The following is a 14,109-nucleotide window of genomic DNA, read 5'->3' on the forward strand; positions in this document are numbered from 1 at the left end:
AGAGAAATGTTGATCGGAAATGAAAACAAACGGTCACTACCATGGAAAACTTTAAACGGGGAGGTGATTTGATTTAACGAAGAAAGCAATCATTCTAAACCTAAAACGTCCTTAGGACGGGCCCCACAAACCGAGAACTCAAAACCCGCTAAAACTTATGATCATGTCCCGCGCGTATCTAGTATTTATATCCGTGGACCGTCACTGCAGCAGATTATATCTTTATCCCAAAAGTAAACCAGTCTATTGGATTCTTCTGCTCCGTACAGTCATGGGCAAACTTGGTGTAGAAGGTTTTTGGTGTGCCTTGCACATGCGGGTTCCACAAGCTCCCTCTTTTAAGGAAAGCTCTGACCTTTTCTTTGGTGGGAATGAAGGTAGGATTAATTGTCCACTAAGTAACGTTGCATGGACAGCTTTAAACAATTCGTAGAGAGAATGTGTAGTTCTTTACAAAAGTAAAGTCACTGAGCCGTCCAACCCGCCTAGCACTATCTAGACCGCTATCTAGACCGCTTTAAAACATTATGCACGAGATGGCGTAAAGGTAGTCTAGCCAGCATGCCGTCGAGGTGATAACTTGTAGTGGTATTGTATTAGCACGCCATGTGGGACACAACTCTTTGGTAGAATGCAAAACGGAGGTATTTGCGTTGGCCAATGGCATGAAAATATTGGATATAAAATTTTCCTATTGAGAAAGCTTAGGAACTCTCTTTCAAAAGTGGAACCTTTCATAAATCCTGATATCTCATATTTTTAACACAAATATTTTGTAATATTGGTACGAGAATTGACGCTAACTGTGAAATTTCATCGAGTTCATGAATAGTTATATTTTTTAAAGAGTGACCAGAACATTTCTTTTTTCTTTTTACCAAATTAGCAGTGGGCCTCCAAGCATACCAAACCTCTTTGTCCTTATATGGTAGTCAAATTATGAATTTTTTAATGTTTTGGCAAAGTAGTGGATTGTTATCATTTGACCTAAATAGTAAAGTTAATTATTCAAGCAAAAAACAAAAAGCTATTTTTAATTTGACAGCTTGTAACTTCAACTAATAAAACAAAACACGCTATCTTATTATCCGAACGTTCATGGTATTATGTTGTCTAGATTTTCACTTTGTCGCCCATTATGTTATCACTCATTTCTTGACCAAAAATATCTAACAAATGGTTTTGATCTTGACACTGACATAATTTTTTTTCTTTTACTATTAATAAAAGCGTACAAGCTTAAATTTTAGATTTTAACTCACGATTTATAAGCTATAGCCTAACTAATAGAGATCTCTTTACATTAATTTGATTAAAAAAGAGAAGTCGGACAACCAAAGCATTATTTGCACAAAGGAGTTAAAGTCATTGGACATCAATGTACAATAAGAGCAGAATTGAGTAAAACATTTATTTTTGTACTCAGTTACAATTCAACGTGCGTGTCTCGTTTGGTGTATATGATTTGAATAGATTTGATAATTCATCAAAGTCATTGTATGTGAAAATGAATGATTTTTAATTTTTAGTGGGATGCATGAGTTTCTAAATGAGTAATTCATTTTCGACCTTCAAGTTTGACAAAAAAAATTCATGTATTTCTTCATCATTCAAGTGAATTAATCATTCTAATCGAATCCTAAACACACAACGCTACCTTAATTTTGGAGTTTTTATCATTAATATCATTACGGATAAGAAAAGAAAAGAGTAAATTAAAAAAGTCAAAGTACGGTGAAAGTGAATGATTTTTCATTTTGAAAGGGATGCATAAGTTTTTATTTTTTATTTTTTTATGAATATTTCATCTTCGTGGTTTGAAATGAATAAATCATCTTCCATCTTTAAGTTTGACAAAACAATTTCATGTATTTCTTCGACATTCTTGAGTACATAGTGAACTAAAATTTCTTAATTTTTGTTGCAATACTTTTAAAGAAATGTTAAGGAAACATTTTTAAAAGTAAAGCTATCATATTTTTATCGCAATATTTTACACCATTAACTTAAAAATCAGTATTAAACTGTGACATTACAGAAAGTTTATAAAATATTCCACTTTTAATTCTAAACATTTCTTACACTTTTAACAGCAGATAAGAAATGTTGAAAAATGTGTTGGAAATTGCATGGCAGCTTTCCTAGCTCCAATAAAAAGACAAAGACCAGCCGGCAGGTTGACGCCATTCGCTAAGCTATTCCATAGAAAATTGGATGACGTAGGCCATGTGATGTCAGAAAACGTATAGATTGGGACCATCTCCATATACCCATAAATTAAGGGAAAATTGTAACAGTGGATGCTCGTTGTCATATTTATTAACATTGGATAAATTTAAATTTAAAATTTAAATGTATATTTCAAAATTAGATTAATTAAACAGTTACGAATCGAGTAGTGTGTATCACCATTATTTGAGAATGGTGAGTAAAAATATTTTCAAATAGAAATAGTAAAGAGTTTATCTTAGATAATATTTTGTAAATTATAAGCTAAGACCATTGATGATTGTATTACTTTATAATTTTTAAATATAAAATTTAATTATCAATCGATACATCATGTGACGTACAAAATATAATTAAAAATGTGATTTCTAAAATCACGCTAAGCCAAAATGAAAAGGTCGGGTCTACTATCTTTTGTTTACTTTGGAACGAAGCTTCATGTCAAGCAACGTGTTTATGTTTCTTTACCAACATAAATAAGATTAGTAAATAACCAAAATAAAGAGTAAATTGTAGCAATTGTCCCTCAACTTTAATCAAATTGGAGTAATGGTCCCTCAACTAAAAATTTATTATTATTGGTCCCTCAACTCATCAAAATGTGTAGCTATGGTCATTTTTGTCAACTTCGTTACAATTTTGTCAAAATAAGTTATGTTGGAATGATCATTGCTATAATTGGGATCCTCAACTCATCAAAACGTGTAGCCTATGATCATTTTCGTCAACTTCGTCAGAATTTTGTCAACATGAGTTATGTTGGAATGACCATTGTTATAATTGGGTTAAAGTTGAGGGACCATTGATTCAATTGAGTTAAAGTTGAAGGATCATTTCTCCAGGTAGATTAAAGTTGAGGGATCATAGCTGCACGTTTTGATGAGTTTATGGACCAATGACAATGAATTTTTAGTTGAAAGAATAAAGATAAAATGAGAGTACTAACTGTAGTTTTCTTTGTAAATACAAATATTAGGTTATCTCTAGCCATGCCCAAATATGTGCAAAATACGTCTATAGCAAAAGGGTGGTACCCTAGTTCAGTAGGTAGGACTAGCTACAAGTAGTCATCGGGTTCGCTACTTGTAGCTCTTGAGCGGGCTAAGTTTAGCCCATCGACAAAATTTTTCTGGAGCCTACATGGACTTCCAATTTTTTTATTCTCGCTTTTACGGTTACAGAGGGAAAAAAATATAGCTAAGATTTCATGGTAACAAAATTATATTTTAGAGTGCCAAAACATAGGTCTCCACTCTTTGGCCTTCCAACTGTTGGCCTTTTTTTTGGCAGCATCTTATGCAAGTATTTATAAGAATCATATTTGGTAATCAAATATAAATCAATCAATGCTAAGACCATGTTTGAGGCGTTCATTTTGCAACCCTTTAGTAAACTACACGGGTTAAATCGAAAATTTCAAGCTTTACAGACCAAAGAATTGAATCATAACACGTTCTCATTTTTATTGTTACAACGAAAACTCTTCACCTAACCTTAATCTCGACACATGACGAGGTTATTATGACAAAATCACTGCCAACTTCGATTTCTAAGTTGAACCAAAGTGTCCCCCGACCCTCAACTAAAGAAGTAAAATGCACTGGAATGCCAAATCTACATTTCAAAACTAAACATGAAATACAGTAATGTGGCATTATGAGTTAAATTGCTCGAGTCTAGCATCCTTGAATTATGAGCTCGTATCACCTGAAGATGTATATGTCAAGGGATGAGCTTCCACCGCCTTATTTCTCTTCCAAGAGCAGTTTCGTGCACGAAAGAAGGGATGACGACTCCTCTTCCGTAGCCAATCCAGTGCCTTGCCATCTTATTCTACCAAATTTATCGAGCAGGAATATATACCTATTCAGAGGAAACATTAACAAGATGCAACTTGTCAAAAAAATTATACTATAGCAACAATTCACAGAACCATTAAATTCAATGGCAATAGAAAGCTTTCGTACCCGGTCAGAAGGTTCAGTACTTTAAGTTCTTTTCTGAAGTAATAATGGTCACCAAATGAATATACAATCTGCCTTTTAGGTTCAGTGCTTTCATCATGCTTTGGTTTCCTCATAATCCGGAGCAAAAGCTTCTTAATTGGACTCCGACATAAGAACCATGAGTCTATTAATGATACCTGGAGGAAGGTTCATTAATTACATTATATGTAATGATAATGTTTAAACGAATTGCCAATTGATATATTACTGAATAATACGAGAAAAAAAGACAAGGTTGATGTGCCTTATATTTTAATCACCACTTCCCCAACAAAACACATAGACGCACGCACGCACGCCTGCCCACCTGCCTGAGCGTGCAAAACACACAGAGTGTACTATATGCATAAGCTACAATTTAGTTGAGGAAAAAATAACTATAGCACAAGGACATCCCCGAACAACATTGAGGACAAGAGACCATGCTCCTCCTATGGGTCCTTCAATGGAAAAAACAAATAAAGAAAAAAAGAAGAGGGGTTACGTCACACTTGCATCACACATTGCAAGAAACTCTATCTAAACTTACAGAATTCAAGATACTAGTGTTTGATGCAAGCACAAATGGGTATGGGACATACAATGCATCACAGGTGTATAATACCTACAGCTAAAAGCAGAATGTTGAATAAATGATGAAGATTTATAAAGCTACCTATACCTCGTATAGTTGAACATCCTTGGAACCACTAAAAGCATCAAGAAAAGGGGCGCTCCAAGAATTAATCATTCCCTGTCAGGGAAAAAGAAACTAATTTTTGTAGCAACAACAGTAACAGGAAACCATAAATGCAATAACATAACAAGTTTAACGAACAATCTACATTCCATACCAAGAGCCAAACATAATGCATCCGCCAAACATAATGCATCCATGAAAAAGTACCAATACATGGTACAAAATTGCCACCTAACTTACATATTACCTAGATTGAATATTGGAAATGAAAAAAAGACACCACCCTGAGGTCAGTTGAACAATGTACAAACGCTTGAGATGTGTAAGCACCAAACAAATTTAACATCAATAACGCAGTTCTAGTGGTTCCCCTGCTAAAGGGATGACTTAAATGCATCTTTCGGCATATAGATCCACAAGTCAGTTAGATGGATCTTCAGGATTACACTAACAAACAAATCAGCTTACCTAGGATAACGATCAATTGAATTTCCCTCTCCAAACCAAAAAATAAATATAAAAAAATAGTGATCGGTCGTATCTGTCACCTCCCACGTACATCTTATGTTCTAAGGTTTACAAAGCAAATTCCAGCTAAGGTGTGCCTCGCCATTATTCGATGGCTTTACAACTATCCAATCACAGACGATAGAAAGATTACCTTCAATTCCTAGACATTGTCTTGCTATCATTATTATTATTGAAGATTTTTGTAAAAAAAAAAAAAAAAGACAGTATTACTCTTCATGTTCATAAGAGAATGAATAAATTGCAAAACATAATTCTATCCTTCTAGTTCCCTTTTCTCACATCACAGTCCTACTGGCCTTATTCTCACTGATAGAGAGGTCCTATACATATGTACACAGTAAAGAGTGCATAAGTCTTCTATAAGAATTCCTCGAGGTATTGCAAATAATTCAAGACGGGGTTGTGCATTAGAAAGTATAAAAAATACTACAACAATAACTTAATTGCATACCTGGGAGCTTGCTCGAAATGAAAGGCAAACTAAAGAAGCCTTGGGGGTTTCCAATTTGTTGACTTCAGTGACATTTCCATTCCCATTGGAGCTAACGGGAAGCTTTAATATTTTTCCATCAGAGTAGTTAACTTCTAAGTCAGGAAACTTTACCGCTGCAGTTGCAGGAACTATGGTTTTATTTGCCACAGAAATCTACACGCAGAATAGCTTTCTATAAAATCATACCCCATCAGCATGATTTAAAAAAGCATAATGCTTCCTCCAAAAGGCTAATATTGCTATCATTTAGTCCTACTTACCACCCCAATTCCAAATTTTGAGATAAATCAAAAGGTACTCCTTTCGGCACGACAATGTACTGGGTTGATCATCCCACCCCATAAATGAACTATGGATGCAAAATTACATTTAAAAAAGCATAATGCTTCCTCCAAAAGGCTAATATTGCTATCAGTTAGTACTACTTACCACCCCAATTCCAAATTTTAAGAAAAATCAAACGGTATTCCTTTCGGCACGACAATGTACCGGGTTGATCATCCCACCCCATAAATGAACTATGGATGCAAAATTACATTTAAAAGTAACAAACTTGCACCGGGTTTATCGTAGTGTTTCCTTACCTTCCCACCATGTTTTTCAAGCTCTGACATATCAGCAAAATATCCCCTATTCAACTCATCTGCACTGCCCTAAGTTATAACAGTTCAATGCATTAATATTGATACATTGCCCCCCAAAAAATGAAAAGCAAATAAATTGGTACAAAAACTTACAGCCGGGCACGCTCTTTCTCTATAGCTGCTTTGTTTCCAAGCTGCAAATCAAATGGGGTTCACTAATTTCCATTAACAATACTGGGTTTTGGCTAATTTCGCAATAAATAAATAAATAATTGCACTGTTGAATTGGTGGGAGTAAAATAAGAGATGGGGTACCTTGTAAATGTCGAAGAAACGATTGGAGCTTCTTTGAGCTAAGAAATGCTGGGAAGCTGGAAGAAGATGCTGCTTCTTGCTCTCAATGGGCCTCAAGATTTGGGAAGCAAATATGGAAGCTCGGCTGAATCGGCTCATAATTTCGATCTCACTGGGAAAAACCCTAAATTCAAATTCAAAGATTTGTAGGGTTTTTCCTGTTGTATCAGAATTTGTGACGTTGTGAACTACTTAATTCTCCGAGCGTGTGTGTACCGCAGACGGTGGTGATTTGCAGGGGCTGTAGGCTTTGCAGTGGGCCGAAGCTCACTCAAAATGATGGGCCTCTACTTGTTAAATTGGGCTTTATATATGGATTAGGGATGCTTTCATTTGCACCCATCAATTTGATCCATACACCAAATACTTGTTCTCCCTCCACAAGGGATAAAATTTGGCAATATAAAGTATTTTCACGTTTGGAAGAAAAAATAAAAAATGCTATTGGACCATAGAAGTGTTTTTTTTTAGAGAAACTTACTTTTTGAGGAAGTACTTTTAACAAAGCTTTTAATATTTTGCAATTTTAGTAAAATCACTTATGAGTATAATTCTAGAGAAGAAAATCCACTTTTGGTCCTCTATTGGTTGAGCCGGTTAGCAGGGTATTTTCTTTTGGTTTGAAACCCCTTTTGCATTTTTGTTATTTACCATTTTGTACTCGCTGCATAAAGAAATCATTACTCATGCTTCGTTTGTATCGGTAGTGTTTCTTTTTGTTTATTTCAGCCCTTTTTAGGACTTGATGGAAGCTGTTTATATTCATTTGGACTTTGTTTAATGAATTACTATACCTTTGACAAAAACAAAAACAAAACAAAACAAAACAAAAAAAAAAAAAAAAAAAAAAATTTAAAACATATCTACGTTTTTCTTGTTGGCATGAGTTTACGCCTTTACGGTATTGTTGAAACTTGTGGGGGTAAAGTACTGAAGGTCAAGAAAATTATGGCGTTTGTGCAAAATTTACGTTGCATTTGATTTATATTGTTAATCGTCAGCTAATCAATAGATACCATGGATGGGTCGATATTCTATCAAGGTGCTCAATATCAACATTAGGCTTCATTATCAATATCATTTTGATCCATGTCCTACTTTTGAGCTTACAAATTTGGTTTAGAGCATGAAGTCTGATGTTGATATTTAGCGCCTTGATAGAATATTGACCCATCCATGGTATTTATTATTGGTAGAGCAAAATGATATCTGAGTTCGAGCATGGTCAAATGATCAGTAAGAGCGAACTTGAAAGTAACGTGTGTAAGGTATTCAATGATTAATACACAAAATATTGTGGAGATTGAATAGTTTGCATTGGAAACAATTTTTTATTTTTTTTTATTTTTTAACCAATTGGATGGCATGGTCTTTCTTCGTTGTAATCGTAAGTGTCAGCTGACACACCCTGACTAAAATCAAGGTGTGTTGGCCGTCACGCGAGGGTGACATAGCCAAGTGCACAGTGCGGAAACAATAATAATATAAGAAATGCGAATAAATAAAAACCAAACTAACTATAGCACTAAATAAGAATAAGTGCAAGACGAAATAAGTGTAAATTCACAACCAGAGCATAAGTAGCCTAAGTGCAGTCCAGCAGGACAAATGCTAATTATACAACACCAAAGGTAATCCTACAATGGTGATAATCTGTCAAAGCTGCCGTGGATTCCTCGTAAGCCACCAAAAAGCACTCCTAACTAGAACCTGGAAGGGCGCAAAACAGAAAGTGTGAGTGGGCAAAAACAAAGCTTTTCAAAACTATTTCATTTATCAAAGATTGTAAGCCCTCACCGTAAAACCTGTATAATTTCCCAGAAAAAAAATAGAATGCATATCTATATCACAACCATGCTTAGAATAGCAAAATTCACAAATATGCCATGTCGAATATCTCAGCATAAAAATATGTAAGCCAAGTGATATAAATCAATGCAAATGATATGTCAGCTGGAGTCACCTAACGTGACCTGTATGGCTGAATCTAAAGCTCATCCATCTAGCCGGAGTCACCTAACGTGACCTGTACAGCTCAAATCCACATCTCTGATGCGAGAATTATACGCACAAATTAAACCCTCTTTTTGTCAAATTGTAGTATAAGTATAAGTAGGGATCGTTCTGGATCGGGGATTAGGAGGGATTGTTAATCACTTGGATTTGACTCAAAAACGTAAAAACACAATATAAAACACTAAACTAGACTCAAAGAATGCAAAACTAAACTTTAAAACACTAAAACAAACCAAAAGACTCAAACATCACCCAAAACACTCAAAACTGCCTTAAAATCACTTTCTGGGCAGTTTTGAGCACTTTGGTGAATTTGGACGAATTTGTGTAACAAATTGAATCAAAACTCTTATAAACACAAACTAAGACACTTTCTAACTAAATTAGACAATAAAGTAAAGGGGGATTGAGTTTTGGACGAAATTAAATTAAATGTACAGATTCAAATTAAAACAGATAGTAAAGATGAATTTGATGGAATTGAATGGATGGGAAGCTAGCTAAGGGGTTCATCTCCACACATGTTATACTTGCATAATAAAATGATTTCCAATTGCATTTCAATAAACCATGATGCTCAACACCCCAAGTTAACCGTGATGCACTAATTAACCTTCAAATCTTCCTAACGTTATTGAATTGGATGATGCATGCGACAATTCAAAACATTCCCCACAAGTCCTCAACATGAATGCATAGAAGAGGTACAAGCAAGAATCATTACGCTTTATGAAAATTATAAGTGTTGACGAGGCATTCGTTACTATGATTGCATGAAACTTATGCCAAGAATTCGTTTAACGCGATTGTTTATAAGCAACCTCCACTACTTGTGAATATAAGTTCGTAACTATTAGGTGAAACTCACTTATATTCTAGCGTCATATTCATGCATGAAAATTAAGCGTGCACTCTCAATAAACATACATAAATAAGTTATCAATCAAACGGTTAAACAAATTGAATCCACAACTTATGAAACGCAATTAGAAGTAATCAAATCAAAATGCAAGTATAAACATATATTTCGAATCTCCCCCTAGCCAAGGGGGGTTTAGTTCCTCATAACTTTGAAATCAAAGAAACACCTAAACATTCCAACAACTCAAACTTGAATTGTATGAACGTTTAGGCACTCTTCTCTTCCATTCCTCATACGTACAAAACAAAGAGAATTGAATTTAAACATTGAAATCAAAGAAACACCTAAACATTCCAACAACTCAAACTTGAATTGTATGAACGTTTAGGCCCTCTTCTCTTCCTCTTTGTTGTAGCACAAGGTCTAAGGGAATGTTTAGGACTTTAGGTGTATGTTGAATGGAGTGGGGAGTGGTTGGAGTGGCTGCAATGGAGGAGAGAATGCTGGAAAACTGGAAGGGGTGTGCACGGCAAGAATGGGGGATTTTGTGTTGTGTGTTGTGTTGTGGTGTGGTGAATGATATGTAATGATATGTGGGAGTGTGGCTGAAATGAAGGAGTGGAATGTTGGAATGTTATGCACGGCTAAGGATATAGGAAAGGTTTAAATGTCCTAAAACTAAAGGGAACAAGGTTCCAACACTTTGGTCTTCAATTAGGTCTTCAATTTCGTCCAACACTTTGGCTCCAAGCATAAGCTATCCATCCTAAGCCCAAAAGTGCTCCAAAAGTCTCCAAAATGCATCTTTTTGCTCCTTTAGCCCTTTGGACCTACAAACACACGAAAATAGCTTAAAGTACTAAAATAACTAAAGAAACATAACGTAAATGCACGAGAACAAGCCATTTAAGTCGCATGAATATGCTCCTATCAAATACCCCCACACTTAGCTTTTGCTAGTCCTCGAGCAAAACAAAACAAAAGAAACCAAAAACAAAACAAAACGAACAAAACACAACCTACACCTTCCAACAATCGTCTCAGATTTCCAATGCACATGACATGTTAAAAATCATTATTCCCACAGATTTTAGCCATCTTTACACTTAAGTACATTCTTACTCATAGTCACCACATACTAGTTCACAATTAAGCATTTAAAACCATGATTTGAATGTAGTAACATGCCTTTAGAGAATTCCCTCAATTCCTTACTAGATGTACTCTCGTTTTTCACACAGATTTTCTGACTACACTCCCTACACTAGGTATATGTGAGAAGATTGATGTAAACATGTAGACGAACACTCACATATGTTATAACAAGGAAAGCATTTTCTGGAATTATTAACATGTATATATATATGATCTCATGAATGGAATGCCACTACTTAGAACGAGAACCAGTGATTCCATAAGCTCATATCAATTCCAAACTCCACATTATTGAACACATAACGACCAAGATAGAAGTCAAATGGGTGTAACGGGGCTAGGGTATTGGCTAACAATGAAAGGTGAAGGATAAACAAACATTCTTAAAGCAATAGCGAGCAAAGCATTTGAATTAACGTAGAATTCACTTTTGAATGAAAACTCAATCTTTTGAACAACAAGGGGGAACAAGCTCTTTTTCCTTTCTTTCTTTTCTTTTCTGTTTTTCTTTTTCATATGTTTTTCACAATTTTTTTTTTTTTTCTTTTCTTTTGACTCTCAAAACATACATAAACACTTAAGAACAAAACATTCTCTCCCCCACACTCATTTTCTTTCATAATGTACTCAAAAGGAATTCATTTAAGTCATGCTCACTATCTTTTAAGAACAAGGGTGTGGACTGTCCTATACTAGGCTAGGTGAGGATAATGTGGTTAAACAAAGAATAAAGGCTAAACAAGGCTCAACGGGGTTAAAACTTACAACAAATACAAAATATGGGAAGTAAGGCTATTTGGCTATGGTGGCAACTACACAACTTCATCTTGATATATGTTATGCAATTCAATGTCATGCTTTGAATGAAACAGATATAAGTTCTAGCATTTAGTTCTATCATGATACAATTGCATTCTAAGTAGCAACCAAGCAAGGAATAATGAGATCATGCAACAACTTTAGAAAACAAAGAATCACAGAAAATAACTCTCCAAAGAAGGTAATGGCTCGAGTCTCACAGGGTTGTAGCGTTTGTTTGAGTTCCTTCCTTCAAGCATGTTACAAAAACGAATTTTTCTTTTATGATTGCATGTGAAGTCATACATTATAACCATAACCAAGCATATACCAAGAGTAAATCAAACTTTTCTCTATGTTTATAACTCTTTTTAACCGTCATGCAATTACAAACCAAATCCTTATCATTGTGTTGGAAGGTACCCTAAGACACAAACACACAAAAACGACTCAAAACACTCTTTTTAGGCTTTTCAAAACATTTTTTTCCAAATTTTTATGTGATTTTCGGAGTTATAAAACAAAACACACTAAAACACTCTAAAACAATTTAAAAACACCTTAAAACAGCAAGGAACAACATTTGAAGTTATGGGTGATAAAATCCCACGAATTTGCATCAAATATACTTAGTTACCCCCCCACACTTAAATCAAACATTGTCCTCAATGTTTTAAGCATAGATTCACACAAAACATAAGTAAACACACAAACAACAACTAAACATACTAAACATGGCAGAATGTAACTAACAAAGAGAAGAGTTTAGGGACGCAAATCTGGTTATGGAGTGTAAATTCCCTCTTCTCCTTGGTGATTGCATTGAGGCTTTGATCATGGTGATTCCACAGGCTTACTCTTGAACTGGGCTGGAGGATTCTTTTGGTCTCCTCCAACTCGTTGATTTTCCTTTGTGCTACTCTTGAACTGGGCAGCAGGATTTCTTTTGGTCTCCCCCGAAGGTCTGAGCTTACCCCTTTTATCTGTTTCTTTGTTCAATCTTTGCAGAAGTGGTCCCTTCTCTGGAAGTGTATCAACCGTTGAAGATGACTACTCGTGAGCAACGCTAGGTAAGCAACCAGGAATAGATTCCAGGCAGTTGGCTCCAGATCGGAAGACTGACTCCAAGTGCCGGCTGATTTCTTTTTTTACTTTGCCATGCAAGTAAGAACAAGGACAAAGAAAAAGACAGGGAAAGAGCATGATATGAGATACTTTTGCTTTTGACCTTGATGATATGAGATACCTTTGCTTTTGAAGAAGCGGTGAATGAATCAGCACATGTATTTGTTGTGCTGTTTCCTCCTGGGTCATCTGTACTCCAGGCATCTGGTATCATCTTTGGGGGAGAAAAAATTGAGTATTTCAATAGGCTTTGCTGGGAGTGCGCCCTCAGAGGTGAGGAAGAGTTGGGCATTTTCTTCAGGTCTGCCTTGCCACAAAAGATGAAGGTCGACATATATAGAGATAATAGCAAGTGGTGGTACTGTTCTTTTACCCTTGTCGACAAACGTTTTGATCCCGCAAATCCGGCTTTTTGAAATAGTGGCGCCTCTTCGATCTTTGAATACGCCTCTTCGATTTCTGAGCAGGCGCCCCTTCGATTTCTGAACGACGCCCCTTCGCTTTCTGAACGACACGTGGTAGTGCAGATGCGGCTCCTTTTGACAAAGCTGCACGTGTTTTCTGAAAAGCAGAGAAAGCGTCGCCGAACTTTGCGCTTGTCGGCTAAAGATGTGTAGTTGCGATGATGGCCTCCACGTGTTTTCTGAAAAGAAGAAATCTTTTGACAAAGTTGAACGCGTCTTCAGAAAAGGCGAGAAAGCGTCGCCTAACTTACGCCGGAAATTCCGGCTTTTTGAATCGGTGGACGCGTCGCCTTGGCTTTTTATAGAGCTATCGATCACCACAACAAACACACTCTGAAGATTTCCCATTCTTGAACATCGTCTCCCGCCCTTTGAAATTTAACTCCATCCACCCCTTCTCTTTGAACACTTTTGAAAAATGGCAAACCCATTGAACCTTAGCTTAGAATTGAGTCTCAGCAGTGAAACGGGCGCGCCGCGTCAAGGTAACGTATGGCGCCCTTATTTCTTATCTTCTAACGGTCCTCTTACAGGTGAAGACTCCGTGATGCAGGACGCCACAACAGCTACAATAGTAGCTAGGAACCTCCTCACTCCAAAAGATAGTAGGCTGCTGTCAGGACGGTCCGATGAGTTGGCCGTTCAAGAGTCCCTCGCACTTAGTGTTCAGTGTGCGAGTTCTGTGTCCAACATGGGCCAACGCCTGCTTGCCCGCTCCCGTCAGGTGGAATCATTGATGGCAGAGGTGGAAAGTCTTAAGCAAGAGATCCAGCAGCTTAAGTACGAGAATAGAAGTTTGCATGTGCTTGCAAA

The 14,109-nt window shown here is 36.2% G+C and overlaps 1 protein-coding gene across 1 annotated transcript; it reads right to left on the reverse strand.

Annotated features, from left to right (window-relative positions):
- Positions 1 to 3,610: 3,610 nt before the first annotated feature.
- On the reverse strand, positions 3,611 to 7,059 carry LOC137743498 (uncharacterized). The gene is made up of 7 exons (XM_068483401.1): positions 6,838 to 7,059; positions 6,676 to 6,716; positions 6,523 to 6,586; positions 5,897 to 6,091; positions 4,897 to 4,968; positions 4,197 to 4,372; positions 3,611 to 4,092 (listed from the first exon to the last, which is right to left on the reverse strand). The coding sequence occupies exons 1-7, from the start codon at positions 6,973 to 6,975 to the stop codon at positions 3,975 to 3,977; spliced, it is 804 nt and encodes a 267-aa protein (XP_068339502.1). The 5' UTR covers positions 6,976 to 7,059; the 3' UTR covers positions 3,611 to 3,974.
- Positions 7,060 to 14,109: the final 7,050 nt, after the last annotated feature.

This window comes from Pyrus communis, chromosome 8 (genome assembly GCF_963583255.1).
Source record: "Pyrus communis chromosome 8, drPyrComm1.1, whole genome shotgun sequence".
Taxonomy (NCBI): Eukaryota; Viridiplantae; Streptophyta; class Magnoliopsida; order Rosales; family Rosaceae; genus Pyrus; species Pyrus communis.